General features: G+C 42.0%; 1 protein-coding gene across 3 annotated transcripts in view; it reads right to left on the bottom strand.

Moving 5' to 3' along the window:
* CCDC141 (coiled-coil domain containing 141) overlaps positions 1–27,608 on the bottom strand; it is an 808,330-nt gene that overhangs the window by 18,138 nt on the left and 762,584 nt on the right. For all 3 annotated transcript variants that reach the window (XM_078681492.1, XM_078681494.1, XM_078681493.1), the window contains exons 20-21: positions 22,657–22,840; positions 6,737–6,849 (exon numbers count right to left, since the gene is read on the bottom strand). In XM_078681492.1, the coding sequence (XP_078537618.1) occupies positions 6,737–6,849; positions 22,657–22,840 (297 nt within the window). The remainder of the gene's footprint in view (positions 1–6,736; positions 6,850–22,656; positions 22,841–27,608) is intronic.

Genomic DNA, 27,608 nt, shown 5'->3' with positions numbered 1-27,608 from the left:
TGCAATGAAAGATATTGCGCGCACAAAATCATCTGAGCCATCTTCAGCATCAGAGTTTAAAATGAGGATAGGAAAGAAACGTTCAACAACAAAAACGCAAAAACGCAAAAAAGCCATCTTTTCAATGCCATAATCACCCCATCTTTCAATCCCATAATTGTGTAGTCCTGCCTAATCGCTACAGGAATCCGATTCCACAATGTAAGACCCAAAATAAAGAACATTCATAGCTGCCCCCTCCCCCGACCTCCCGCTTTTGTCCGAATCCTCATTAAACGAGACTTTCAGGTATCGGAGAAAAGCAGGAATAAATAGTACAAGAGGAAGGTGCTCGTCCTATCAGGCTGTCCTAAAGATTGATTATTCAATGCCCATATATACAACCTGTCTTCGCCGCGTTTCTTTCCCGAGAACAGTGTAAACAGGACCAGTGTGATTGCGATTGTCATTTCTGTTCAAGTAGAAGTCTCGAGGTGTGCCAAGCCACACTGTTGCAGGCTGCCTGTGAAGACAGGACATGGCAGGGGCTGTGGGCAACCAATGGAACACTGGGGACACTTTAATGAGCACAGCTCGTAGTTCACGGTGGGTGCCCCTTCCGAAAGAAAAGTACCAACTCGTGGGCAGGGCCACCGCCCTTCATTTCCCCCAGAGAAGAAACTGTTGTGCTCTCCTTGTTGCACAAGTGGTGTCTAGGCCACCAGCATACAATACTGCTTGCTTGGTGTTCAAATAAGGACACGTATATCAAATAGATGTTCAGAGTGTAATATGCTGTATATTGGCATTTTTAAGTGTAGGACAGCGGGAGGCACACGGACAGCGGGAGGGGGCGGGCAGGCACACAGACAGCGGGAGGGGGCGGGAACGGGGACACGAACAGCGGGGGCGGGGGGGGGCAGGAACGGGAAGACGGACAGTGGGAGGGGGGGTGCGGGAACACACGGAAAGCAGTCACCTGGACCTGGACCTGGACTTCCTCCGGCGGCGGTCGGCCTCGGAATGACGAAAAGAAACTCAACAAACACAAAAATAAACCCCGCCCACCGCCGCACTGACGTGTCCAAAGGGGCAGGATGAGTAAAAATGGCCGGAACGCCCCCGAATCTGCTCCGCAATTGACGGACAGATCTCTGTTCCAATGGCTAGCCTCCATTTATGGAGCTAGCCAATGGGAAACAGAGGCGGAACGAACATCCATACTGTTAACAAAAGTTTTCGCCTGGGCAGAGCACTGCGTGCTACAGCCAGGCGAAACCTAAAAATGGCTGTGGTAAAATCTCATTTTAAGTTCAAACGTTTACTTTACTAACAATTTGGCTATCCTTGGTTTTGTTTTATGGGTGTTAGAATGTATTGCTATATAATGGTCTCTCTCTGAGGTTTTGGGAATGGGCTTGATCTCAGCCTTGATAGAAATACACAATCAACATTTATTTGAATTGATAAAGTTCTGAAGTTTGTTTATTTATGAGCAGGCAGCTTGCAGTAAATATTGATTTTGTGTACTTATTGTCCAACAAATTCTACATTTTGACTAAGTTAACAGAGGATATAGTTGCAACATTTATGGATAATGCACAGCAGAATTTTAGGACTATTCCTCAAATGTAATAAAGGTCTGTATCTTAAAGAAGGCAACTTTATAAAAGGAAGATTTAATATAGGTGTTTGAAAACATTCTGACTCTTGCTTAAATTGCAAACGCAAAAAATAGATGGAGGAACCCATGTTTCTGATTCCAGTTTTTAGAAGAAAGTGTAGGTCACAATTTTTCTTATGCAGGGAATCTAGCAAACCACAAAAATGTCTGCCCCAGTGAGTAAAAGGAGTGGTTGCTAATTTTTTTTAAAGTGGGCATATTTGTTAAAGAAAATTCAGACTCAACTGTTTTTTCTTTTAAATAAATTTATTTGCTTACTAAAATTTTTGAAAACTAGACATCCAGGGAAGTCAAGTGCTGTGTGGCTTGTGTGGATCCTCCAATGTTCCCTTACACAGAATCTCCTGCAAACCTCAAATTTAGCTAAAAAGTCAAATTTTCCTCACATTTCTGTGTGGGAAAGTTGTGAGATCACCACACTGGTAAAAATGTCCCACCCCCCAGCGTTTTCCTCAGGCTCTAGAGGAAAATGATACTTCACTCGTGAGGGTGCCCAAAGCAGTGTCAGCCTGAAAACGTATGCAAAAACTGCTCTTATGCCTCAGTTTGGTTCCCCCTCAGTTTTCCATTTTATAAGTTTTTTAGGTTCTCTGCTTTGGGCACCCACACAAGTGAGGTATCATTTTGTTCAGGAGACCGAGGGAAACGCTGGGTAGTGGGATATTTATGCTGGCGCAGTGATCCAACAAATTTTCCACACCGAAATGTGAGAAAAGTGTGAATTGTTAGCTGAATGTGAGGTTTGCAGGGGATTCTGGGTAATAAAACGCTGGAGGATCCATGCATGCCACCAGCCAAGTGCCATCCATGCATGCCACCAGCCAAGTGCCATCCATGCATGCCACCAGCCAAGCACCATCCATACATACCACCAGCCAAACACTATCCTTGCACACCATCAGCCAAGCACCATCCAAGCAGATTGCCAACAGAGCGACAGTCCATGCACACCACCAGACATGTGAGATCCACGCAGACCTCTAGCCAAGCAACAGTCCATGCGCAGTGCGTGGCAATTTCTAGTCTACACACACTGCCAGCTAAAGGCCGGTTCACACACAGCCAGCCAAATGCCAGTAAACTGAGACCGTCAACCGAACACAATTTCTCAAACACAAACTTGGTGGTTTTCTGTCCCCCTTGGGAGCAGGTGTGCCTAAAAATATCAATGATCTGTTCCTGGGAGGGGGCAGAAACAGACAACATGTGTTCACAAAAAATGTACCGCGAGCCTTGCCTAAGGGGCGACTTCCTGACATGCCCAGAAAACATATCTCTGGACAGTCTGGGCTAATGTTTGGGAGGGGTGGGGGCGTTATAATGCCCATTTATGGCAGACCCCACCCCTACATTTTCACACAAAAAGAATCCCTGGAGTCTGGTATGCTTTAAATCTCCCGGGGGCAGATCTGGGTAATAACCCCCATCTGCCGCCTGGAGGGACAAAAAGACTGGCCTTTTTGTGTTGGGATGGGGACTTTGGTATGCTCATTGTGGTTGGGCAGCCACCACCCCTCTTAAAATCCCTTGTTCCGATTTCGCTTTCTCTCCCCCTCCCCCCGAGGCAGTTCGGGGGCTTTTGCCCCATCTGCCTCCGTGGGGGAGAGAAGGACTGGGATTTTGTGAGTGGGTTGGGAGGGCATTGGCATGCAATTCAATTTTTAAAGCTTTATTCGACTTCAGTCATAAAAGCATTTCCACCTAGTGCTGTACAATAAATACTAAATCTAATACACCGAAATGTAAAATAAGTATTAAACAAAAACATCCATCGAATGCATTTACTGTTAATAACATTTTTAAGAACCACCCTGACTCGTACTCACCAGTCAAGGCATTAAGAACATACTGAGCAAAATACCTCATAACATTTTTCCTAGTAGGGAGCGTGTTCGAATCACCCAAGCCCAAGCTAAGAACTTTGCAACAGCAATTGCAAAATGTGGGGAACAGTCAGTTTCCAAATTTCTAAGTGCTATAGCTTGACTACGCGTCCCCAGGTTAAGGCAAACAGGTCTAATCCATTTGTGACGCGATTGGAATATAAAGGACAGCAAAACAATACATGGGGGACATGCTCAACTTTGTCCTTACAATGGTGACAATGTTCATCCCAGGCTATAGACCATTTATTTTTAAACACGTTTACTGGGAGAGTTCCAGCTCTGACTTGAAAGTACAGCTTCCTGTCGTACGGCTTCTCAATCAAGTCCCAGTACGCTTCATACGAGGGAGCCAATTTTAAATCCAGGAAGCGCCTCGTCAGTGAAGTGATAGTCCCGTTAGAAAAAGTTCTTAGGTTCACCATCTCCCAGTACATTTGTTTCAGGCTTATCTTTGAGGGGAAACTAGAAACATCAGTATTACACCATAAATGATCTAATTTTAGTTGTTGCAATATCCCCCGTAGATCTTTCAACGAGGGAATTTTATCAAAACGATCAAGTTGCACAATATCAGAGAATGCTAGAGCATAGTGTGCTAGCTCTGGTGTCACCATTAGACGTCTCCAATACAATAATGGGCGCAACCTCGCTAGATCTGCAATGCTTTTCCGACCAAGATCTAGTTTTAGAGGGATGGTTGGCGTACTTTGTGGTACCCCAACCAGCCCGCGAAGGAACTTATTCTCTGCAGTAGACAGGTTTGCTAGGTCACTAAAGCCCCATAGCTCTGAACCATATAGACTGGCACTTAAGACTTTCATGTTGTAGATCTCGAGAGCACAATTTACTGGCTTGGTGAGAGAAGCTCTATGTTTTAGTGATAGTGCTCCTGCTAATTGTCTGAACTTCAATACAGCAGTATCTATGTGTGACTTCCATTTCAAGTTCCCCTGTAATGTTATTCCAAGGTAGGTGAAAGCATCTACCTGCTCCAGAGGAATACCTTTGAAAGTAATAACACCTTTAAATAATGAATGATGGTTCATACACATAAACTTTGTCTTGCTGGTACTCAGTTCTAGGCCTCGAGTATCACAAAACTCACCAAATGCATTTACCGCTTTTTGGAGTCCGCTTGGAGTACGCGATAGTATAAGCGTATCATCCGCAAACATTAATACGGGGACATGTGCTCCAGCTATTTTAGGGGCGTCGGAAGGGGACCTCTTCAGGAATTCAACTATACCATTTATATATATCGAGAACAATGTAGGTGCTAGTACGCAACCTTGCCTCACCCCACGCTCTACGGGGAAAGGCTCAGTTACTTCTCCTTGTTGGCCCCATCTAATTTTAGCGTAATTGTTCTCGTGCAGGCGCATCAGGAGAGTGAGGAGTTCTTGACTTATCCCTACTTCAGCTAAGACCCTCCATAGCTTGTCCCTGGGGACCAAGTCAAAAGCTGAATTTAGGTCCACGAAGACGGCATATAGAGGGCCATTATTTAGAATGACGTTTCTCCAATACAGGGCAAAGAAGTAGAAAACCTGGTCAATGGAACTTGTCAGGGGACGGAACCCCGCTTGATATGGTGACAAGATAATATTTTCCTCAACCCATACTTGGAGCTTGTTTTGAACCATTCGTCCCATCAGTTTCTGGGCTGAATCAATGAGACTGATGGGTCTATAGTTACTGGGGAGGGATTTGTCACCTTTTTTAAAAACTGGGATAATTTCCGCCCCTTTCCAGGATAAAGGTACTTCGCCACCCATCGCCACTGCATTTGCAAGCCATGCAAAATATGTACACCACGTGTTCCGATCACTTAGGTATACATCTGCTGGTATTCCGTCCATTCCTGGCGCTCTACCCCTCGTTACACAGTCAAGGGCTACATTTACATCATTTTCATTAAACACACTACTCTGGTAGAACACAGCCGGCGGGAGAGTAACACAGGCTTGCGACTGGTTCCGTGCATATTGCGGTTTAAAAAATTCTATCCAGTTATTAATGGGAACGTTATTTTGGGGGGGTTCAGCCAACCCTCATTGTGGTTGGGCAGCCACCACCCCTCTTAAAATCCCTTGTTCCGATTTCGCTTTCTCTCCCCCTCCCCCCGAGGCAGTTCGGGGGCTTTTGCCCCTATCTGCCTCCGTGGGGGAGAGAAGGACTGGAATTTTGTGAGTGGGTTGGGAGGGCATTGGCATGCAAATCTCAGGCAGCACCCACCCCAAAATGTGCACACAAAGAAGTACCTGGTACCTGGTGCCTAGTGCGCTATCAGATTGGAGGCTATTACCCATATCTGCCTCCTGGGAGGGCCAGAAAGACTGATTGTGCCAATAAAAAATTGGGGAGAGCAAGGGGCCGCTCCCCCCCCCCGGTGTCTAGAGGGTTGATCCCTCCTTGGGGATCACCCTCCTGGGAGATTCTCCCCTTTCCAACGATTGCTCGCCCATGTGTTTTGGTGCTCAGGGGGGCTGAGATAGCCCCACGAGCACCAAAGCACTGAAAGGGAAATGAGCCGATTGGTTTTAAACTTGTAAAGACACGATATATTGGTATTTTGCAAGGTATTCGAGACTGTATGCATGTGTATCTACTGCAGGCAATGCTTGTGGTAATATCAGGGAAATTGGCTCTCAAAACCGGCCCACCTGGCTATAAAACCAGCTCACACACTGGCCTGTCAGACTATCCTAACGGGCACTGCCTGATTGCCCTAGAGGCCAAGCTGACAGTGATGACTGATCTCTGTGAAACTTTAAAGAAGTGATTATGGAAACCATTTCTTTCAAGCAGTCGACGAGGGCAGTGCAGGATTCCTTAAGTTAAAGGCAATGACATTTAGAGGCGTCTTGGGGTAGAAGATTCAGTTCATAGTGGAGAGCTTGCAAAGTGTCGTCAATAGAAACAGGCAGATGGGTGTGTTTATTATGACAGCAGCATTTTGCAAAAGGTCTGGTGTTCTCTGGTGAAGGTGAAGATTGAGGGCAGCATCTCAGTAAGAGGGGCGGCAGTAATAACAGACTTGTTTACAAAAGCGAGTTTAGTTTCTGTGTCATATGATGAAATCGGTGAATTATTTGAACAAATCTGCTAATATAGGCTTAAAGTTTGTCATAAATCTCGATAGCCCGAAATAATCCAATTTTTCAATATTATTTATGTCAACTTTTACCTCCAGTTTGTCCTCGAGCTCTTTTAGGTAACTACAAAGTTCATTGACAGAATCCAGTGCTTCTTTGTGTTTTAAAACTGTTTTCTCAACGTACTTTGCTCCTTCTTCAACACCTGCAGATAGGTAATAAAACAATTAATGTACTGTCAATGCTAGTCAAGGTAAAAGGTTAACAACGCAAGCAACCATCACTTTAAATGTGTGTTAGTTACTGTTTTATGTGCAGGGAATACATCTTACCCTAAGTACAGCAGAGTAGTTGTTAAATGGAAATATTCATTTTGTAGCTTTACCTTGGTAAAGGGCCAAACCATTTTATATTCTGAAGAGGGTTAAGATAGTCACGAGGAAGAAAGGCTATCGCTGTGGGTGCTTCCAGGAAGCCCAGCCAGTCCAAAGAGTAGAGACAATACATTGGAAAGAATTGAAAAGAGCATCATACATCTAAAATGTCCTTTTGATACATAATGACGTATTTTAAATATGTAATGTTCCTATCACATTGTTTTTTTTTTTTAAATGTGGCAACATCATTTGTAAATCTTTATGTTTCCGTTACGCAAACTGCACCAGGCAAAATTCCAACGTTGCCTAGCACAAACGTGTTCCAACAGGGGCATTGCCTCATTTACACTGTGCACTATGGCACAAGTGTATACTCTCATAATTCACACAACTGGTCAGACTTACCTGGCACAAATATATAATCATAAAAATATTGGTCAGATCTGAGACCCCCCTCTGTCTTTGGCAAAGTGTCATGATGAACTTGAAGGCACACAGTCACTGATTGCACCCCTCAATGCAAACGAGGGTGGAATATTTGTAAGAGCTTCTACTTATCCCTCTACCCGGTGCCCCTTCGCCAGGGTGGCGAGCAGGGGAAGGTAAATGCCATGTTATGCCAATTCTTTAGTTGTCAAAAACACTGAGAGCTTAACAACAAGTTTGGCCGTCCTCCTGTAGCACCGCCACTGCTGCCCTTGCAGGAGGATCGCCAAGCCTGTCGTGCACCTGCCTGACGGATTCGGAGTTGAATCCAGGGAGGGCAGGGCCACAGCGGTCGCATGGCAATGGCTGTGTTAGGCTCATAAATGAGCCTTAACAGCAGACTGCAGCATGACAGCCCCTGTAGCACATTTCTGCACGCTGTTGCATACTCCATGTTGTACATGCCACACCATGCATGAAAGGGGTGCTATTCCACGGGGTACAGCATGCACCTCCCAGCCCGGAAGCTGCAGGGGGTCCTGTTAGGGCTCCCAAAGTGGCATCTCTGTCCCCCTTTTTATGGTAGGCTCACCGATGATGAGCTACACTATGAGAGCAGGGAGTAGGTAACTTGCCTGTAGAGCTTATTGGGATTCAACACACTGCATTCCCGTTCACAGTAAAGAAGCAGTGGCTATCAGACTTTGGCCAGCAAGAGTCTTCCTTGAAAGTGTAAAAACATCTATGCTCAGCTCCTCTCCTTTTAGTATTGGCTTGATATTAGCTCTCAACACAGGAATGGATGCTGTAGCAATATGGCAGCCTGGCAGGACCCTTTGCGATAACCTGGGCGAAGACCTCTCTGAATAAGTTGCCACTTTACGGCGTTTTTATAGGGTTAACAAGTGACAGTTCAAGACATAACCAGTATGAACCAGTATGACAAAAGTACATCAAATCAGCCTACGTGCTTATTTTGCACATTGACAGAATGACCTTGAAATGTAGATATCACGGATCTTGTAGCAGACATATGTCACCTTAAGTGTTAATCAAAGTCATTGTTTGGATAGTTTGACACCTTCACGAGCTCGGCAAAATATAAGGACATGCGGTATATGGGACAAAGTGAGACATGCTAACTTAATAACCACCAAAAACCACCACTGGGTCTGGGCCCCCAACAGCAAGGCTAAGCCACAAAATATCAATGAACAAACAGAATGCCAGTACTGTCACCACTAATTATTTTTAGTTTGTCAGACCATAAGAATTGTGCAATATGGTCAAATAACACGTAAAAGTTTTGAATGAATCCACTATTTTATTTTTGAATTTTTCAAAGCAAGGATATTGGTTATTATTTCACCAATCCATTGTACATTATGCAACCTCTTCTCAATATACATATATTTACACAATATTCACAAGAAAAACATTTACAATATTCACAATAGCATTAGTGTTAAAACAATCATACCCTCATACATTCACATCCATACATAACAAAAGTGTTATCACAAAACCTGGAATCCCAAATATTCACAGTGCGCCATATACAATAAATTTTCAATATTAACACATTTTTGGGGGATTTTCTTTCTATTGCTCTTTTGTTTTAGATGGCGAAAAAGATTGTCTACGCATTTCGAACTCACACTAGTCGCGGAGTTCTCATCAGGACAAATAAGCTGTGGAGAAAAGGAGAACAAAAAGGCCTTCCTTTAGGGTCATATCAAAAATTGATGTTAACCTTGCTTGCGTCCCCTATTACTCAAGCCGCCGTATCTTACCTCTAAAATCAAATAGAACGATCTGCGGTTGCGTAGGTCACCCGTCGAAACACACCAGTGATCCAAATGACACCATCTGTATTCGAAAAAAACGTAGTCATCCAACCATTTCCATACCAGTCTTCCTTTCGCACCTGACAGGGTGGGAATGCACTTACTTTAATTTGGAGGTTGCTTGTGGAGCCTGGAGAGTGGCCAATCCTGAAAGGGAAATTTCATAGTTTTGGGTGATTTCTTTTGGTCAATTTGCTGGGTAAGCGTCTCATTCTAGGTGCTTACTTGTCAAATCTTGCGTGTGCTGTCCATAGTCGTTAGTCAAAGGCTGCCGGTGCTTACTACAAAGGAGAGGGAAATGACCCGTTATTTCTATCGGACCATTTGGGAGGGAGCATTCGTTTGGACAATATGCGCGTGTCCCCAGATTCTTACCTAATTCGGGGGATGGGTGGGTGTCCCCGTTACGCTGCAAGACTCGGCGCTCTGGTGGATGTCCGCGCGCTTCCGTGGGGCGGATTTGCTGTCCCCGTGCCCACAGGGGGAAGTCACATGGGGTTCGTAGTTCCTAAAATATTAGTGCATGCGCTGTTACTATTCTAACTCTTGCAACCAATTCTATAGTTCCACCTCCGTTATACTAGGATCGCGCTTACCCGTGTGGAGTAGAAGTATCTTAATGTCAACAGACGCGCAAACTGGAATCACTCTCGGCCGCACTTCCGGTTCCGGGAAGGAATCCTGGGAGTTGTGGTTTCACTCGAATACAGCGCTCTTATACTTGAAGTCATCTTATGAAATTATATTTTCGATGTCTTTCCGGGCGTTCTATTGAAATGGCGTTGGCGGTATATTATTTACAATCGCGGGTCAAAACTCATTGTATGGTGATGTGTTTGGCACGTTTGGAAATTCTTATCGTATGCTCGAATAAAGCTACTGAGGCGGCCATATTGGAGTGGATTTCATGGTCCCTTGTATCTAGCATCCAGATAACAGATTAGACAGATCAACTAATTTCCATACGCTGTGCCTCATAACGGGGGTTGTATTTCAACCTAATTTGTATATTTCAGAGAGCTCATTGAGTCCATGCGTGGCGGTGTTAAATTTCACAATTAACATAGCCTCCTGTTTGGATAATTTCAGGTCCTGGTCCCCTCCTCTTATATCTTTCTCTATCTTAGAGATCACAGTCCACATCACGTCTGATTCTTTATGGTTATTTATGCGCCAATGGTTCACCAATGGGGCAGTCAACACATTGTTCTTGATTCTTGATTTGTGTTGTTGGATCCGAGCTCGGACTTCTTGATTTGTCTTACCAATATATATGAGTCCACAGGGGCATTTTATACTGTAGACCACATATCTTGATTTACAATTCGTGAAGGCATCATGTTTCCATCCTATGTTGTTATGGCTGAAAAATGACCCTTCCACGGTTGTACTGCAACAATTGCATGACCCACATTTGTGATGGCCCTGAACGGGAGGTAACCTCAACATTGTTCTTAAATCTGGTGTTGTTGTTTGTGGCAGTGCTGCGCGAATCAGTTGATTGGCAATACTTGAATTTTTCTTAAATGCAAAAAGGGGTTCTTTGCTGAAGGACGTGTCTAAGTTTTTTAATAGATGCCAATTGTTCCTAACCACTTTCTTCAGCATGTTTGAGTTCGGGCCCCAAGTCGAAACAAAGACCATCCTTTCAGATTCTTTTTTGGTTTTCCTTTCAAGCAAACATTCGCGAGGGGTCCACCATGCTCTCTTCATGGATCTTCTTAACAATTTTTTAGGGTAGCCACGTTGTTTTAAGTTGGCAGTCAGGTTTTCAGCATGTCTTTGGTACTCCTCTTTGTCGTGACAATTCCGTCGGATCCTAAGATATTGCCCAAATGGCAAATTATCTTTAAGGCTGCGTGGGTGGTTGCTTTTATAATGTAGCGCCTTATTGCGATCAGTTGGCTTTTTGTATAAGGTCGTCACTAACCCACCTCCATAAGGATAAATTTCCACATCCAGAAAAGGCATTTTACTTTTTGAGTAGCTAGTACTGTATTTGATGGTTGCAGTTCTATTATTGATCCAATCGAAGAATTTTAAAAGATCCTCTTCAATGCCTGTCCACACAAAGAAAATGTCGTCGATGTATCGACTCCAATTCTCAAGCCTTGCTGTTGGGGGCCCAGACCCAGTGGTGGTTTTTGGTTGTATTTGCAGGCACTGGCCTGTGTGGTTTTTCCTTGTGGAAACTTTTGTGAATAAAACTCATTGCGGGATAAAGGACTAGTAGAAAATAGAATCCTACGTCCGGTGTGTGTATTTATGTAGTGTCAACCTCTGTTTGTCCATTTTAGAGCGATTGATTGTGAGTATGTCTGAAAATGAAACCCTATCTTACAGTGAGGAACATATAAAAAACCTTCTTGCAGCCCCACCGTTATTCGCTTCTGCGTCTTTAAGTACCTCTGCACAAAATCAAAATGAGACAGATAAATTGATCCGTTTGAAGAAAAAACAAATCCGAACGGACCTTCACGGTCATTTTTTATTGCAACACCTCAGAGCTGGAACCATTCCAGGTGGCTTACAGATCAAGAATGTCCCCGTAATTTTCACAGAGGACCCAATCTATAAAAAGGGCTACAGCTATATTGAGACAAAGTGTAGCCGGGATCTCATGGTCTTAACGATTGAAACAGCCCAACGACTCTCCAAGGATCAACTTGAGGAAATAGGTGCTTTGGAAAACGCTATTTCCACCAACCAATTAATTACTGACTCAAAAGCATTACTTGAAAAAGTTGACAAAGAAATTGGTGAATTCAGAGATCATACAATAAATCAAAAGACTACTCAATTTGAGAAAGATCAGAAAACCTTCAACCTAGAAAAAGTGTATCCCTTCTTACAACAAGACTTTTACCTCAGACCAGAATCTCGGAGATTTCTCCACGACCATCAAGGGAGATCGCATTCCAAATTTATCACATTTTCAGACACATCGTCATCTGGGAGTAATAGTTAAGGGGAAACCCCTGACCCAAGGAGGAATAACACCAGAAGAGGATCATTCCATCAGGCACAACAGGGACAGTCGTCCTCTTTTTTAGGACGAGGACAGACAAAACCACGAGGGAAAACCAGAAATCAACCATGGGAGATGTCCACAAGACGTCAGAATTACAAGAACTAGCATTATCGCCAATATTTAATCTGTCCTCAAAAATTCTGACTACCGAGGAAGAAAGCGTATTGTGCAAGGGTCTGACTTTTGTCCCTACAAAACGCACGGATTTTGTTCAACTGAAAACTGAGGCGTTAGAATTTTGCCGCAAGGTGAGACTCAGAACTTACTTCTTGGACAACCCATATAATACACCAATGGAAACAACGGGACTGAGAAATAAATCAGTGTTTTGTCCTCCACCTAACAAAATTCCAAAAGAGGTGATCACCTTTGAAAAAACAATTTTATCAGCAATTTCTGACATGGAAACCAAAAAGAACTGGGTCAAACATAACATCACTAAAAAGGAATCAGAAGCATTAAAGAATTTGAAAAAGGATACATCAGTGGTGATTAAACAAGCGGATAAAGGTGGATCGATAGTAGTGTGGGATAGGTCACTATATACCATTGAGGTAAAAAAACAACTTGAGGATATCTCCTGCTATCGTAAACTAACAAAAGATCCCACTGCGGAGTTTAAAGGTGAACTTCATGCTATGATTGATGAGGGATTTAGTCAAGGATTTTTAGGAAAAAAGGAAATGGAATACTTAAAAACAAAACATCAGAGAGTCCCAATATTTTATGTATTACCAAAAATACATAAGAACGAGAAAACACCACCGGGCAGACCAATTGTTTCTGGCTGTGGTTCCCTGATTGAACCAGTCGCAAAATTTGTAGATTTTTTTCTGAAACCTTTTATGACATCAGTAAAATCGTACGTGCAAGACACAACGGATTTTATCAATAAAATATCAATGATAGAATTCGATAAAGATAAATCCTGGATGGTCACAATGGACATCACGTCCTTGTATACGAATATCCCTCAAGAAGAAGGACTATATGTCCTGGAGTCTATCCTGGATGAGAGGGTCAGACCCCATAAGATCCCTACATCATTTATTCTAAAATTGGCAACGTTTGCACTTAAAAAAAACTATTTCAGTTTTGACGGAGAATTTTACCTCCAAACAAGTGGAGTAGCGATGGGTTGTCCTTTCGCCCCGGAATTGGCGATTCTCTTTATGTCGAAGTATGAGGAAACATTTGTGTATACAAACAATCCATATGCACACTGGATTGAGAATTGGAGTCGATACATCGACGACATTTTCTTTGTGTGGACAGGCATTGAAGAGGATCTTTTAAAATTCTTCGATTGGATCAATAATAGAACTGCAACCATCAAATACAGTACTAGCTACTCAAAAAGTAAAATGCCTTTTCTGGATGTGGAAATGTATCCTTATGGAGGTGGGTTAGTGACGACTCTATACAAAAAGCCAACTGATCGCAATAAGGCGCTACATTATAAAAGCAACCACCCACGCAGCCTTAAAGATAATTTGCCATTTGGGCAATATCTTAGGATCCGACGGAATTGTCACGACAAAGAGGAGTACCAAAGACATGCTGAAAACCTGACTGCCAACTTAAAACAACGTGGCTACCCTAAAAAATTGTTAAGAAGATCCATGAAGAGAGCATGGTGGACCCCTCGCGAATGTTTGCTTGAAAGGAAAACCAAAAAAGAATCTGAAAGGATGGTCTTTGTTTCGACTTGGGGCCCGAACTCAAACATGCTGAAGAAAGTGGTTAGGAACAATTGGCATCTATTAAAAAACTTAGACACGTCCTTCAGCAAAGAACCCCTTTTTGCATTTAAGAAAAATTCAAGTATTGCCAATCAACTGATTCGCGCAGCACTGCCACAAACAACAACACCAGATTTAAGAACAATGTTGAGGTTACCTCCCGTTCAGGGCCATCACAAATGTGGGTCATGCAATTGTTGCAGTACAACCGTGGAAGGGTCATTTTTCAGCCATAACAACATAGGATGGAAACATGATGCCTTCACGAATTGTAAATCAAGATATGTGGTCTACAGTATAAAATGCCCCTGTGGACTCATATATATTGGTAAGACAAATCAAGAAGTCCGAGCTCGGATCCAACAACACAAATCAAGAATCAAGAACAATGTGTTGACTGCCCCATTGGTGAACCATTGGCGCATAAATAACCATAAAGAATCAGACGTGATGTGGACTGTGATCTCTAAGATAGAGAAAGATATAAGAGGAGGGGACCAGGACCTGAAATTATCCAAACAGGAGGCTATGTTAATTGTGAAATTTAACACCGCCACGCATGGACTCAATGAGCTCTCTGAAATATACAAATTAGGTTGAAATACAACCCCCGTTATGAGGCACAGCGTATGGAAATTAGTTGATGTGTCTAATCTGTTATCTGGATGCTAGATACAAGGGACCATGAAATCCACTCCAATATGGCCGCCTCAGTAGCTTTATTCGAGCATACGATAAGAATTTCCAAACGTGCCAAACACATCACCATACAATGAGTTTTGACCCGCGATTGTAAATAATATACCGCCAACGCCATTTCAATAGAACGCCCGGAAAGACATCGAAAATATAATTTCATAAGATGACTTCAAGTATAAGAGCGCTGTATTCGAGTGAAACCACAACTCCCAGGATTCCTTCCCGGAACCGGAAGTGCGGCCGAGAGTGATTCCAGTTTGCACGTCTGTTGACATTAAGATACTTCTACTCCACACGGGTAAGCGCGATCCTAGTATAACGGAGGTGGAACTATAGAATTGGTTGCAAGAGTTAGAATAGTAACAGCGCATGCACTAATATTTTAGGAACTACGAACCCCATGTGACTTCCCCCTGTGGGCAACGGGGACAGCAAATCCGCCCCACGGAAGCGCGCGGACATCCACCAGAGCGCCGAGTCTTGCAGCGTAACGGGGACACCCACCCATCCCCCGAATTAGGTAAGAATCTGGGGACACGCGCATATTGTCCAAACGAATGCTCCCTCCCAAATGGTCCGATAGAAATAACGGGTCATTTCCCTCTCCTTTGTAGTAAGCACCGGCAGCCTTTGACTAACGACTATGGACAGCACACACAAGATTTGACAAGTAAGCACCTAGAATGAGACGCTTACCCAGCAAATTGACCAAAAGAAATCACCCAAAACTATGAAATTTCCCTTTCAGGATTGGCCACTCTCCAGGCTCCACAAGCAACCTCCAAATTAAAGTAAGTGCATTCCCACCCTGTCAGGTGCGAAAGGAAGACTGGTATGGAAATGGTTGGATGACTACGTTTTTTTCGAATACAGATGGTGTCATTTGGATCACTGGTGTGTTTCGACGGGTGACCTACGCAACCACAGATCGTTCTATTTGATTTTAGAGGTAAGATACGGCGGCTTGAGTAATAGGGGGCGCAAGCAAGGTTAACATCAATTTTTGATATGACCCTAAAGGAAGGCCTTTTTGTTCTCCTTTTCTCCACAGCTTATTTGTCCTGATGAGAACTCCGCGACTAGTGTGAGTTCCAAACACGTAGACAATCTTTTTCGCCATCTAAAACAAAAGAGCAATAGAAAGAAAATCCCCCAAAAATTTGTTAATATTGAAAATTTATTGTATATGGCGCACTGTGAATATTTGGGATTCCAGGTTTTGTGATAACACTTTTGTTATGTATGGATGTGAATGTATGAGGGTATGATTGTTTTAACACTAATGCTATTGTGAATATTGTAAATGTTTTTCTTGTGAATATTGTGTAAATATATGTATATTGAGAAGAGGTTGCATAATGTACAATGGATTGGTGAAATAATAACCAATATCCTTGCTTTGAAAAATTCAAAAATAAAATAGTGGATTCATTCAAAACTTTTACGTGTTATTTGACCATATTGCACAATTCTTATGGTCTGACAAACTAAAAATAATTAGTGGTGACAGTACTGGCATTCTGTTTGTTCATTGAACTTAATAACCACAACATGGAGTCTGACTTTAGGATCTTTATCACATAATGACCTGGAGAATTAGTGGTCTATGGACGAGATACTGGATGAATGGAAGGTAAAGTAAGTTGATGAAGATTGATGAGGAGGTAGCATGTATGCTGGGGCTAGAAATCACTGAAAAGAAAAGCAGATGTAAATGGAATGGTACCTGGGCAATGTTGTGAGATCGAAGGCCTGGCTTTATATTTCATCGGGAATATGTGGACATCTATTTCTGGGAAACATCCTAAACCAAGACGTTTCAACCACGACTCACCTAAACAACGTGGTGCGAATAACGAATCCTGCTCAACAACGTCGGACGGAACAACGAACGGCTGAACAACGAAGGTCGGAACCACGACTTACTGAACAACATAGTTGCGTCACTTCACTTCTCTCCGCTGTCTTCCGCCTTCCATCCCCTTATGCTCACTACGATTGGGCTTTACTTAGTATAATGTAGTTTTAGGCATTGTAAACATTACACCTTCAATAATGATCGATGTTCCCTAAACTAGGTAAAGCTTTGACAAGGGTTTTCATTTAGACTACTTCCACTATTGAGCTTGACAAGAAGAGACTGATTTGGAGTTTGGCTGCCATCCTGCAGGTCGACCAAGGCAACAGTTTTCTGCCTGCATAGACAGCTTAGGCTTTGCCATCAGAAATATGGTGCTTCCTCCACACTCAGTAGAGCAGTGGAATGGCAAGATTTCTGGATGGAGCATCTGCCACTTTTTAGGCAGATGCCCCGCCTCCCAAAACTCTATATAAGGCTCTGAGATCCTAGAAAAAAAATTGTCATGCCAGTTGTAAAATATTTGGCAAATCATATTATTTCATGATCAGATGGGTTTCATGAAAGGGGAAACACCTCCATGAACCATTAATAGCTTCAATTCATGTTAGTTGGATGGATACCCAATGATTACAAGAAGGTGAATTGCCTAGTCGATGTTGAAAAATAACTTAATTAACCTAGATGGTAATTGATATATGAAGATAGGGGCAAGATTGCAATTGTTGAAGATTAAAAGCTCTTGGGTAAAAGTGCTACCCATCTGCAAGACTCAAAACAAGTATGAAGATAGTACACAGAAAATAGGCAGGGATGTGCAATGTCTTCTTGTTTATTTACTATAGGAAAACAACAACTGCCCATATTGGATAAGTGATGTTGCAGCAGTAGAGCCAATGAAGGTTTGAAAAGGACAAAATGCTATTTATATTGGTAAAGCCAAACATTTTAGTAACTCTAGTTTTAAAGATCATTATTTATTCTTTCCTGTTTCAGGTATTAAAGTAAACTGGGCGTAATCAGAAACATGCACAGTAGTCAGTAATATTTCACATACTGACATGACCTCCCACCACATACTCAATTGACTACACCAGATCGGAACTGAAGACAATGCTCTTAGATGTATGGCATCTTTCTTTACAGTGTGCACCCAGAAAATACTTCTCTCTCCCTTCACCTCACAATCCAAGCGCACCATCTGCGGTGTCCCATAAGGTTCATTCCTCAGTCCTACCTCTTCAACATCCACATGAAGTCGCTAGCAAACTTAATTAGAGCCCACAACATCAACATAATTTCCTACAGAGACAACACCCAGCTCATCCTCTCACTCTCAGCTGACCCCACCACAACAAAGTTCAACTTCCACAACTGCATGAGAAACATTTCCACCGGAATAAAGGACAACTGCCTGAAGCTCAACATGGATAAAACCGAACTGCTAATTTTCGGCAGCCGTACCTCCCACGCAAATGATACCTGGTGGCCATTGGAACTCAGACCAACCTCACACTGGAAGACCACTCCCGCAACCTTGCCCTGATCTCTTGACTGGGTGAGAGTATTCTGCTTAATTCAGAGACTCTGTCCCTCACCACCCCTTGTTGTAAATATTTTTGTCCACCCTAAGCGTGGAAGGGTATACTCAGACATGAGTCCCTTGCTCATTGCACCATCAGGATTCAAGCAAGCCGGGCCGAAGACGGCTGTAATGCCAGAAACCGGTCCCCGGAAGCTTGTTTCCTTCCCTTTGTAAGAATTGGCTTTTGTAGTCTGGTCTGCCCTGTTCCCATGATGCACTGGGCCAGGGACAGACCAATTTGCATACAGCCAGGTTCTGAAACTGGGATGGTGCAATGAGCTAAAAAACGGTGTTGGATCTAGCCCTGATCTCTTGACTGGGTGAGAGTATTCTGCTTAATTCAGAGACTCTGTCCCTCACCACCCCTTGTTGTAAACACTCCCGCAACCTCAGCATCATCCTGGACAGCAATCTTTCCATAAAACAACAGGTCAATGCTGTCTCCTTAGCCTGCTTCAACACTCTCTACGTGCTCTGCAGAATCTTCAAACTCCCCATCACCGCCAGGAAAACAGTAACGCAGGCCCTCATCACCAGCCGCCTAGCTACGGCAAAGCACTCTATGCAGGCATCACCAGCGCACTCATGAGAAGACTCCAGATGGTTCAGGATGCATCCGTCAGACTGAGCCTCAAGCTGCCCAAACTGACCCATATCACCCAGCACCTGCGAGATCTCCACTGGCTCCCCATCCAGAACAGATGATAGTTCAAATTACTGAGCCACGCCTACAATGTCCTCCATGACCAAGGACCAGCAAACATGAACCACTGCCTGAACCTCCACAAACCATCCAGAAACTTCCGCTGCGCCCACCTCTCCCTCGCTCAGACATCACGCATCTGTTGCTTCTGCACTGGAGGACGGTCCTTGTTTACCGCTGCCAAGTCCTGGAATGCCCTCCCCCTCCACCTCCGAACACCACCCTTACAGACAGACTTCAGGAAGTAACTCAAGATCTGGCTCTTTGACTTGAAACCCACAGCCCAGCACCTGGATACCCTCACAGGTGATAAGCCAAGTTTTACAAGTACCATTGATTGATTGATTGACCGCAGCACTTGTTCCAGTATCAGGAATGAAAGATAGATGGTGCAATTGACAAAATCAAGGAACATTAACTAGGTGAAGCAGGTTGCTCTTATCCATCTTAGGATGTGCCCCCCTTCAGTGCAAGATGGTTGTGCTACGAATCAGCTATATATATTTACCAATTGCTCCTTTTATATAGTTCTAGTGACTTTACTCAGATTAGACATATCAAAACAGTTCTTTAGGTGTTGCAAGGGTGGAGAGTTTGAGAGAAATAATGCAGAACTGATATGAGGAAGATGGGCTAGTTCTCCTTAATCTGCTCTATTTCCACTGAATGCTGCACCTGCAAAATATGCCAATATGGTTTAAACACACATAGGTAAACCGAATAAAACAAAAGTATTCCAAATCTGTAAATTAATAAATGTAGGCAGTAAATGCTCTCCTGAAGGAATGAGGTATATGCTGGACCCTTCAAACACTGTAGACTTTAACCGATGGAGTGTAATAGATGGTGTTCCTTAAACTCACTTTGAGGGGTAAGATAAAAGTCATTAAAATAAAATTTTACACCAAGGATCATTTATCATAATTTTAGTCGCTACCACATTTAATTAAGAAAAAAGATTTAAAGCCAGCATACACGTTGTCTGGGAGTTCTTATAGGGCCAAAAAAAAGTATCCATTTTCATTGGTAATACTGTTGAGGAATCGGCAAACTGTTGGTTTTGGATTCCTGATTTATAGAGCTAAAACTTTCTTTTACCTATGGGCAGTTACCTGAATGGCTCTTTTGCAGGGAAGACAACACTTGTAATTGGAAGGAACTAATATCCAGTAATCTTGCTAGTAATCTTGATGACGTTTTAAATTAAGGCTGGGGGCACACCAAAGTCAAATTAACCAAATCTACTGTTGCCTGTATTAAACATTATGAACATGTAGTTAAAGCAGGAAGTTTTCTTCAAGAGCTATCTAGAGGCACCAAACCATTAAACATAGCACACTCTCATTTGGAACTGTGGGATTCCTGCTGGAGTAATTAAGTACAATCAAGCCTGTAATAAAGTAACCCTGTTAAATTTTAATTATTTTAATTTGAAATTCAAGCACCAATTTCGGGAAGACAAAAGATATATTTTGAAATTAAAAATTGAAACTAAAAGCAACAAGCATGTGTTTTGCTTTGTCTTTAATTTTCCATATACTAATATAGAAAACATTGTTCTCATACTTCTGAAGTTCCTGAAGAGTTTAAATTTTTGAAACAGTTATACAATCTATGAGAATTTGATCTTGAGAAACAAATAAAAGACATGTCGTCGTTTACGATGATGAATACTAATTTTACCTCACCAGTTAATATAGGACTGACCTTTACGCAGTAGAAAAAACCTTCTTAGAAAATACTGTATGCCATTGAAACATTTCACATTGGGGCTGTCAGATAATGACAAGTGTTGGGCATGTAAGCGTCTATGAGATATTATTTATTCATGCAAAAGAGTAAACAATGTTTGGGGTCCTTGTAACAATCTATAACACATTGATTATCCCTGGTCATGATGATCAAAGGGATTCACACAAGAGTCATTGCTTGAAAATGTAAAGATAAAAACAAATCACAAGAGTAAGTGCAGTCAGAACGTAAAGTACTATTCTTTTGGAAAAAGAGTCCTGCTTAATAATTACAGACTGACTAAAACTATTATTTATATCTAGCTGAGCTTCAATACAGTGATGAAATATAGGACACCCATTGAAGAAAAGAAAAAATTAGATTATTTCCCAGATCTTCCTACATATTTCTTTCTTCAGCACTACGCTGTTTTACAGTATATGCAAAATAAATGAAATCTGATTTGTTCATTGAGGACAGGCATAACAATCTTGATAAATATGTCGCCATCCTGGCCTGTAATAGTAAACTGGTACTTATTCCTGTAGTAGTTTTAAATTACATATACAATACCTATACGTGACAGTATGTTTTACAAAGGTATAGTTAACAAATAGATTACAGTTGTTACAATATTAGTGAATACCAGTGTATTTATTCCCCAAATAAAGTTATGAATACGAGAGGCAATAAAGTAAGCAGTAGGTTCTCTCCATGTTCAAATAAAATAACTTTCATAAAATAATGGGCCATTCAAGAGTTCAGTTCCCCTATTTACGATTACATTGGATGGTCTTGCAGACCTGAAGGTGTCAGGATCACATTTTAAAGGACTTTTTTCTAGCAACGTCAGGTCCACTGCCATGGCAATATAAGGGGTTGCTGGAATTGTTCGTTTCAGAGACATGCCAGTTATAGACGGAAATGGTGTTTGGATAACATGTTTTCTGTTCCTCTTTTATTATTTCTAAGGATGTGCATTTCATGATATCAGAAGGGATCGAATTCCAGATTCTGGGACCACTTCCTGAAAAGGTCTGTTTCAATGTTGTAGTCTTCTTTTTATTACTATGTTCAAGTTAGGCTTGTGCAGCCTGCAGTACTCTGTAAGCTATCTTCCAAATGAGCAGACAATAGTCGATGGACACACTTTTTCAATAACTACCTGCTTTAACCCATCCAGTTAGGTGGCTCTTCAATCCTACATTGCAGTAGAAAATATGGAATGCTGATGTGTGGTATAAATACACTCACAATGGGCAAGGTGCTGGGAAATCAATAATAACGTTTGATTCAATGCTTAATGTAAATTAAACAGTTTAATAAGGTACATACAGCCACCTGAGATGGAATTCTCCCTTCCTGAGTTATGGAGAGTCTTATTGGGTTTGTGTGTGTAACAAACAACATTTTGAATGTAACTTTGCGAAATGTATGCTTGGATTAGCGCAGAAGAAAAATAATAATAGCTCAAACTTTGGGAGTTTGTGCAACTAGCTTTGTTGTTATTCTATTACCTTGTATATGAGAAAAGAAAGACGGAATGTGTTTTAGAGAGCATCAGAATTGGGGGAATATGCTAACGTTCAAAGTCGAATTGATCAAGCATGAGAAGGAATTAGAGTACAGTGGAGCAATATATAGGGTAATTTATTTGTATGTAGACTTTAAGCCATTCTTCCAACAAGAAGCTGGTATTCATTCATTAAACTGTGGAAGTAACTAACTGCATGCCAAGTGTTATTTCTATTGGTTGATGTTCAGTTAATAAGATGATGATGTAAATGTAATGCTTGTCAATCAAGGGGTTAGTGATGAAATTGGGTATGTATCCTGAAAACGATAAATAAGTCATTAAAATAAAATGACCAGCCACTGATAGAAGATTTCCTATCAGATCTATTTTACTATTGTGTGTTAATACATTTTTCTGAACACAACCAGTTTGTACAAGACAGTACTTGGATCTTTTTCCCTCCAACTGCACATAGGTTGTAATGTAAATTGTCTTACCATACACATTGGCGGCTAGGTCAGTTATCTGCTGTATTCTTTCTCCTTGCTGCTCCACAGTAGGGTGAACAAATTTTTGAAACTGTCTGGAAAGGACCTGCACTGCTTCCTTTGTCTTGCACTCTGCAGAATATTTGCCAACTCTAACAACTGTGGCATTTGCTTCCTCACACCAGAAGTTACACTAAACGTATTAGAAGAGAAATATTTTAGAGCACTTAGCAAGTACATACTAAATTGGGAATAAAAGCTGAACAGATTCAACAAATCATCTAAAAAATATTAATAAATACCATGATCATCAGTGAAAAGAAACAAAGCAAGAGACTATATTGGTCTCATTACTCACGGGACCAGGATAATCTGTTAGCTCAACTGCTTGGAAAGGAGATGTTTACTAGCCAAAGGGAACGGCATAAGATAGCATTTAGTGATTTCACCTAGACAAGAGCATGTCCATGAACTGTGTCCCTTTAATCCTATAAAATTGCCAATTGTAATTTTAACTCTGTGAGAGTTCAAACCTTTGCTGTGGGACTATAAACGTCCTTCTGAGCACTTTTACCTATGATATACACTAGTAACATCTACTTGTGTAGCTGTAGGCAAAATTAGAACATATGTTTCTTCTGGTAAAAAGTATCTGACTCTCTCTCTATAAACATATATGCTGACACTAAGATGTTTCAAATTATTTCTCAATTCACAAGGATAAAAGTCATGCTTACTCAAAGAAAAGTAGCTTCAATACATTGTGAGCATGGAAAACTGTCAGAGAAAGAGCTGAAGCATCCTGATAAAAAAGTGAAATGTAAGCGCTGAGATGCTTACCCATCTAAAGCAGGTGCCTCAAACCTCTTCAGTAGTGAGAGGCAGTTCTGATTGGTGAAAATCATTGTGAGCTACTGAAGGTCAAGTCACTCACGTAGTGTTACCAGACACCCCCACGCCCTAGTTTGTTGACTTCCTAATGTTCCAGATACTATGGTTTGAACAAAATACTTTGACTAGAGGCAATTAGACAGTGCTACCATGTGTGTCAGTACGAGCGTATCTTCGGAGAAGTATGAAGATATGTGCGTATCAATGGGAGATATCTGTATGGGTGAATGAGAGCCTGTGTTGTATGTACTTGTGACACAGGATATACCTTTAACCATATGTGTCACAGTTACATGTATAAAGCAAACATATAACCATTTTCTTAGATGAGAGAAATTTAAAGAGCAAAAACATGTTCTGCAAAAATGTTCATAATATGGAAAACATTTCTGCACTTTAGATTTCTCTCACTTAATAAAATGGCTCTATTTTTCAGTTATAAATATGGCACCGTGACTACCAGCTACTGACAGCAAGATGCCTACTACATGTAAATGCAACATTTTGAAGTTGGAGAAAATTAAATTGAAGAGTTAACTTTATGTTTCTATGGATTCCATAAAATTCACCATTTACATTTTCTCCCATTTCAATTTTGTATGTACAAACAGCAGGTACCTTGCACCCAGTGGCTTGTATACAATGTGCCATAATTATAACAGAAAGCTATAGCCATTTAATTAAAAGGGAGGAATTTAAAGTGAAGAGACATACTTCATACAATATTCAGACGTAATTGGCTTACATGATAGTTGAGAAAAATATTAGGACTTAATGTTTCATAGAAATAGGTTTCTTCATTTTAAATCCCTCCCAGTTAAAATAAAATCAGTTATAAATATGGCACAGTGTCTACTGGCCATTGGGAGCAAGAGGCCTGCTGTTTGCAAATATGGCACTTTGAAATGGGAGAAAATAAAATCAAGAGTTAACTTAATTATAAAGTTAACTTTTCATTTTATTTTCTCCCATTTAAAAACATTCAGATGGATCATTTTGTTCTCACATTGCCAATATTGAGTTGACAAGGACTTTTATTTGAGTTGAAACCCCAGTGCTTCAGTTCTTCACCTCTGTGTCTGACACTGGATCATAAATCTGACTCCAGCACAGCTCATTATCAGGCCCTGCTATCTATAGCCTAAAGCTAGTAATGTACTATGAACACATCATTCCCTTAACTTTAGAAGGAAAATGTAACCCTATGCTTATTTAAAAATGAACTCAAGGCTGCGAGCTATTCTGAAGGTGTCTGTGAGCTACTGGTACTTTGCAATCGACTGGTTGGAGACACCGGATCTAAAGTAAAAAAACTATTATGCAAATAAACTGGAAAGAGTAGACATCATTCCAGTCAAATGTTTTACGCTCAGGTGTCAGAAATATATTGACATATTTTGGAGATAGAGTAAAGATTTATGAACTGTGCTTTTAAAACAAACGCAAAGGCCAATAATTTGAATATTGTTACATTTATCAGTAAGTTAGGTTAAAATTAGGGAATAGAACAGAGATGCAGTAGTTTACTGTTTTGAGTCATACACAGCATTACCACCCCATTCTTCTCCCTTGTCTCCGTGTTTACACAATGAAGGTGAGCCATTTCCAGAAAACATGCAGGTGTAATGTACTTTTACATTTTCCAATAATCACTCTAGATCGTTGTCTGTGTTTATGATATCCGCACAACACTAGACTGGATGCTGCTCCATCTCTAGCTAGGTTACCTTTTTCCAGTATTTACTTTTTGGTCATATCTTCTTTGGTAGGATGGATACTAGCAAGCAGCTTGACCCCCAAAAGCTACAAAGGGTTTGGGCTTACTCTGCCAGTGGCGTAGTGATCTAGAGGTTGTTTACCAGTTCCTTCCATTCATTGCTGCCATTATTTCACTGCACTCTACAAGACTCTGGATGCAGAGTGTCATAGAGTGGAAAAGCATGAAGCAGAGTGGAGTGGCGAAGGGTATAGTAAAGAAACATGGGTGGTGTAGAGGGAGTTGCGAAGAGTGGAGATGAATGTCAGAGTGGAGCATTGCAGAGAAGATTGTTGTAGAGTGGAGTGGTATGGAGGGCCATGCCACAGAGTGTAGTGGAGTGACCTAGAGTGTAGTGCTGTGGTGTAGAGAAGAGTAGATTGTTGTAGAATAGAGTGGAGAAAAGTGGCATGGGTTGGCATAGAGAAAGCTGCATAAAGCATTTGATGAGTGGAGTAGAGTGTCGTAGAGTAGCATAGAGTGGTCTTAAGTGTTCTAGAGTGGAGTAGTGTTGTTGCATGGAGTAGGGTTTAGTGGAGAAGAGTGTCATAGAGTGGAGTACCATGGAGTGTAATGCCGTAGAGTTTAGTAGAGTAGAGTGGCCTAGAGTGAAGTGGCATAAGTACAGTGGTGCAGAATAGATTGGCACAGAGTGCTGTGGCATGGAGTGCATTGGTTTTGAGTAAAGTGGTGTAGAGTGCATAGGTGTAGAGTGCAGTGACATAGACTGCAGTGACATACAGTAGGGTGCTGGAGTAGAGTGGCATAGGGTGCAGTGACGCAGATAGGAGAGAAGTAGCATATAGTCCAGTGGTGTAGAGTAGAGAGGGTACAGGGTAGAGTGTAGTGGTGCAGGGTAGAGTACAGTGGTATAGAGTCCAGTGGGGTAGAGTGGTGTGAAGTGCAGTGGCACAGAGTGCAGTGGTGCAGAGTAGGATTGAATGACAGAGTGGATTGGCACAGAGTGCAGTTGTGTAGAATGCATTGGTGTAGAGTGGAGTACAATGGCATAGAGTTGAATGGTGCACAGTAGAGTGTAGTGGAACAGACTGCAGTGGTACAGAGTGGAGTGGCATGAAGAGTGCACTGTTGCATAGTAGAGTGCCTTGGAGTGCAGTAGTGTACAGTAGAGTGGTATAGAGTGCAGTGGTGCAGAGTAGATTAGAATGGCATAGGGTGGATGGTGTAGAGCGCAGTAGCATAGAGTGCATTAGAGTGGCACAAAGTAGAGTGGTGCAAAGCAGAATACAGTTGCATAGAGTTCAGTGGTACAGAGTAGAGTGGCATAGAGTGCAGTGGCAGAGAGTGCAGAGTAGCAGACTAGAAGGTCATAGAGTACAGTGGTGTAGAGAGCATTAGCACAGATTGCAGTGGTAGAGTAGAGCAGAGTAAAATGACGTAGAGAGAAATAGCATAGTGTGCAGTGTTGAACAGTAGAATAGAGTAGCGTAGAGTTCAGTGGGGTAAAGTAGAGTGTTGCAGAGTACAGTACAATGTAATACAGTGCAGTGGTGCAGAGTAGTTTGGTGTAAAGTGCATTGGTTTTGAGTAAAGTGGCTTAGAGTGCATTGGCCTAGAGTGTAATGGTGCAGAGTAAAGTAGAGTGGCTTAGAGTAGAGTGGCCCAGGTAAACTTGGAGTGTGTAGTGGCATAGAGTGGTGCAGGGGGCAGTGGCATAGAGTAGGTTGTTCCAGAGTAGAATGGCGTGGCGTAAAGCAGAGTGTTCCAGGGTAGAGTGGTGCAGGGTAGAGTGCAGCGGCATAGAGTAGAGTGGTGTAGAGTGTAATGGCATACCGCACATTGGTGTAGAATGCAGTAGAGTGGTGTAGAGTAGAGTGCAGCGGTGTAGAGTACAGTGGAATAGAGTGCAGTGTTGCAGATAGAGCATCATAGAGTGCAGCGGTGTATAGTAGAGTGGTGCAGAGTAGAGTGGCATAGAGTAATGGTGTGGCTATAGTGATGCAAAGTAGAATAGAGTGCAGTGATGCGGAGTAGCATAAACTTGCATAGAGTGCAGTGGTGCAAAGTAGACTGCATAGAATGAAGTGGCATAAAGAGCATTGGTTTTGAGTAAAGTGGTGTAGAGTTGATTGGCATAGAGTGCAGTGGTGTAAAGTGCAGTGGTTAGAGTAGAGTGGGGTTAAGTGCAGTGGAGTAGTGTAGAGTGGTGCAGAGTAGAGTGGTGTAGCGAAAACTGAAGTGACGTAGAGTGCAGTAGCATAGAGTGCAGTGGTGTAGTGTACATTGTTTCAGAGTAGACTGGAGTGGAGTGGCACAGAGTAGAGTGCAGTGGCATACAACATGTGGTGTAGAG

This window comes from Lissotriton helveticus, chromosome 3_1 (assembly GCF_964261635.1).
Source record: "Lissotriton helveticus chromosome 3_1, aLisHel1.1, whole genome shotgun sequence".
NCBI classification, from domain to species: Eukaryota; Metazoa; Chordata; class Amphibia; order Caudata; family Salamandridae; genus Lissotriton; species Lissotriton helveticus.
Note: the sequence above shows the minus strand (reverse complement) of the source record. Positions and strands in the feature narration are given on the sequence as shown.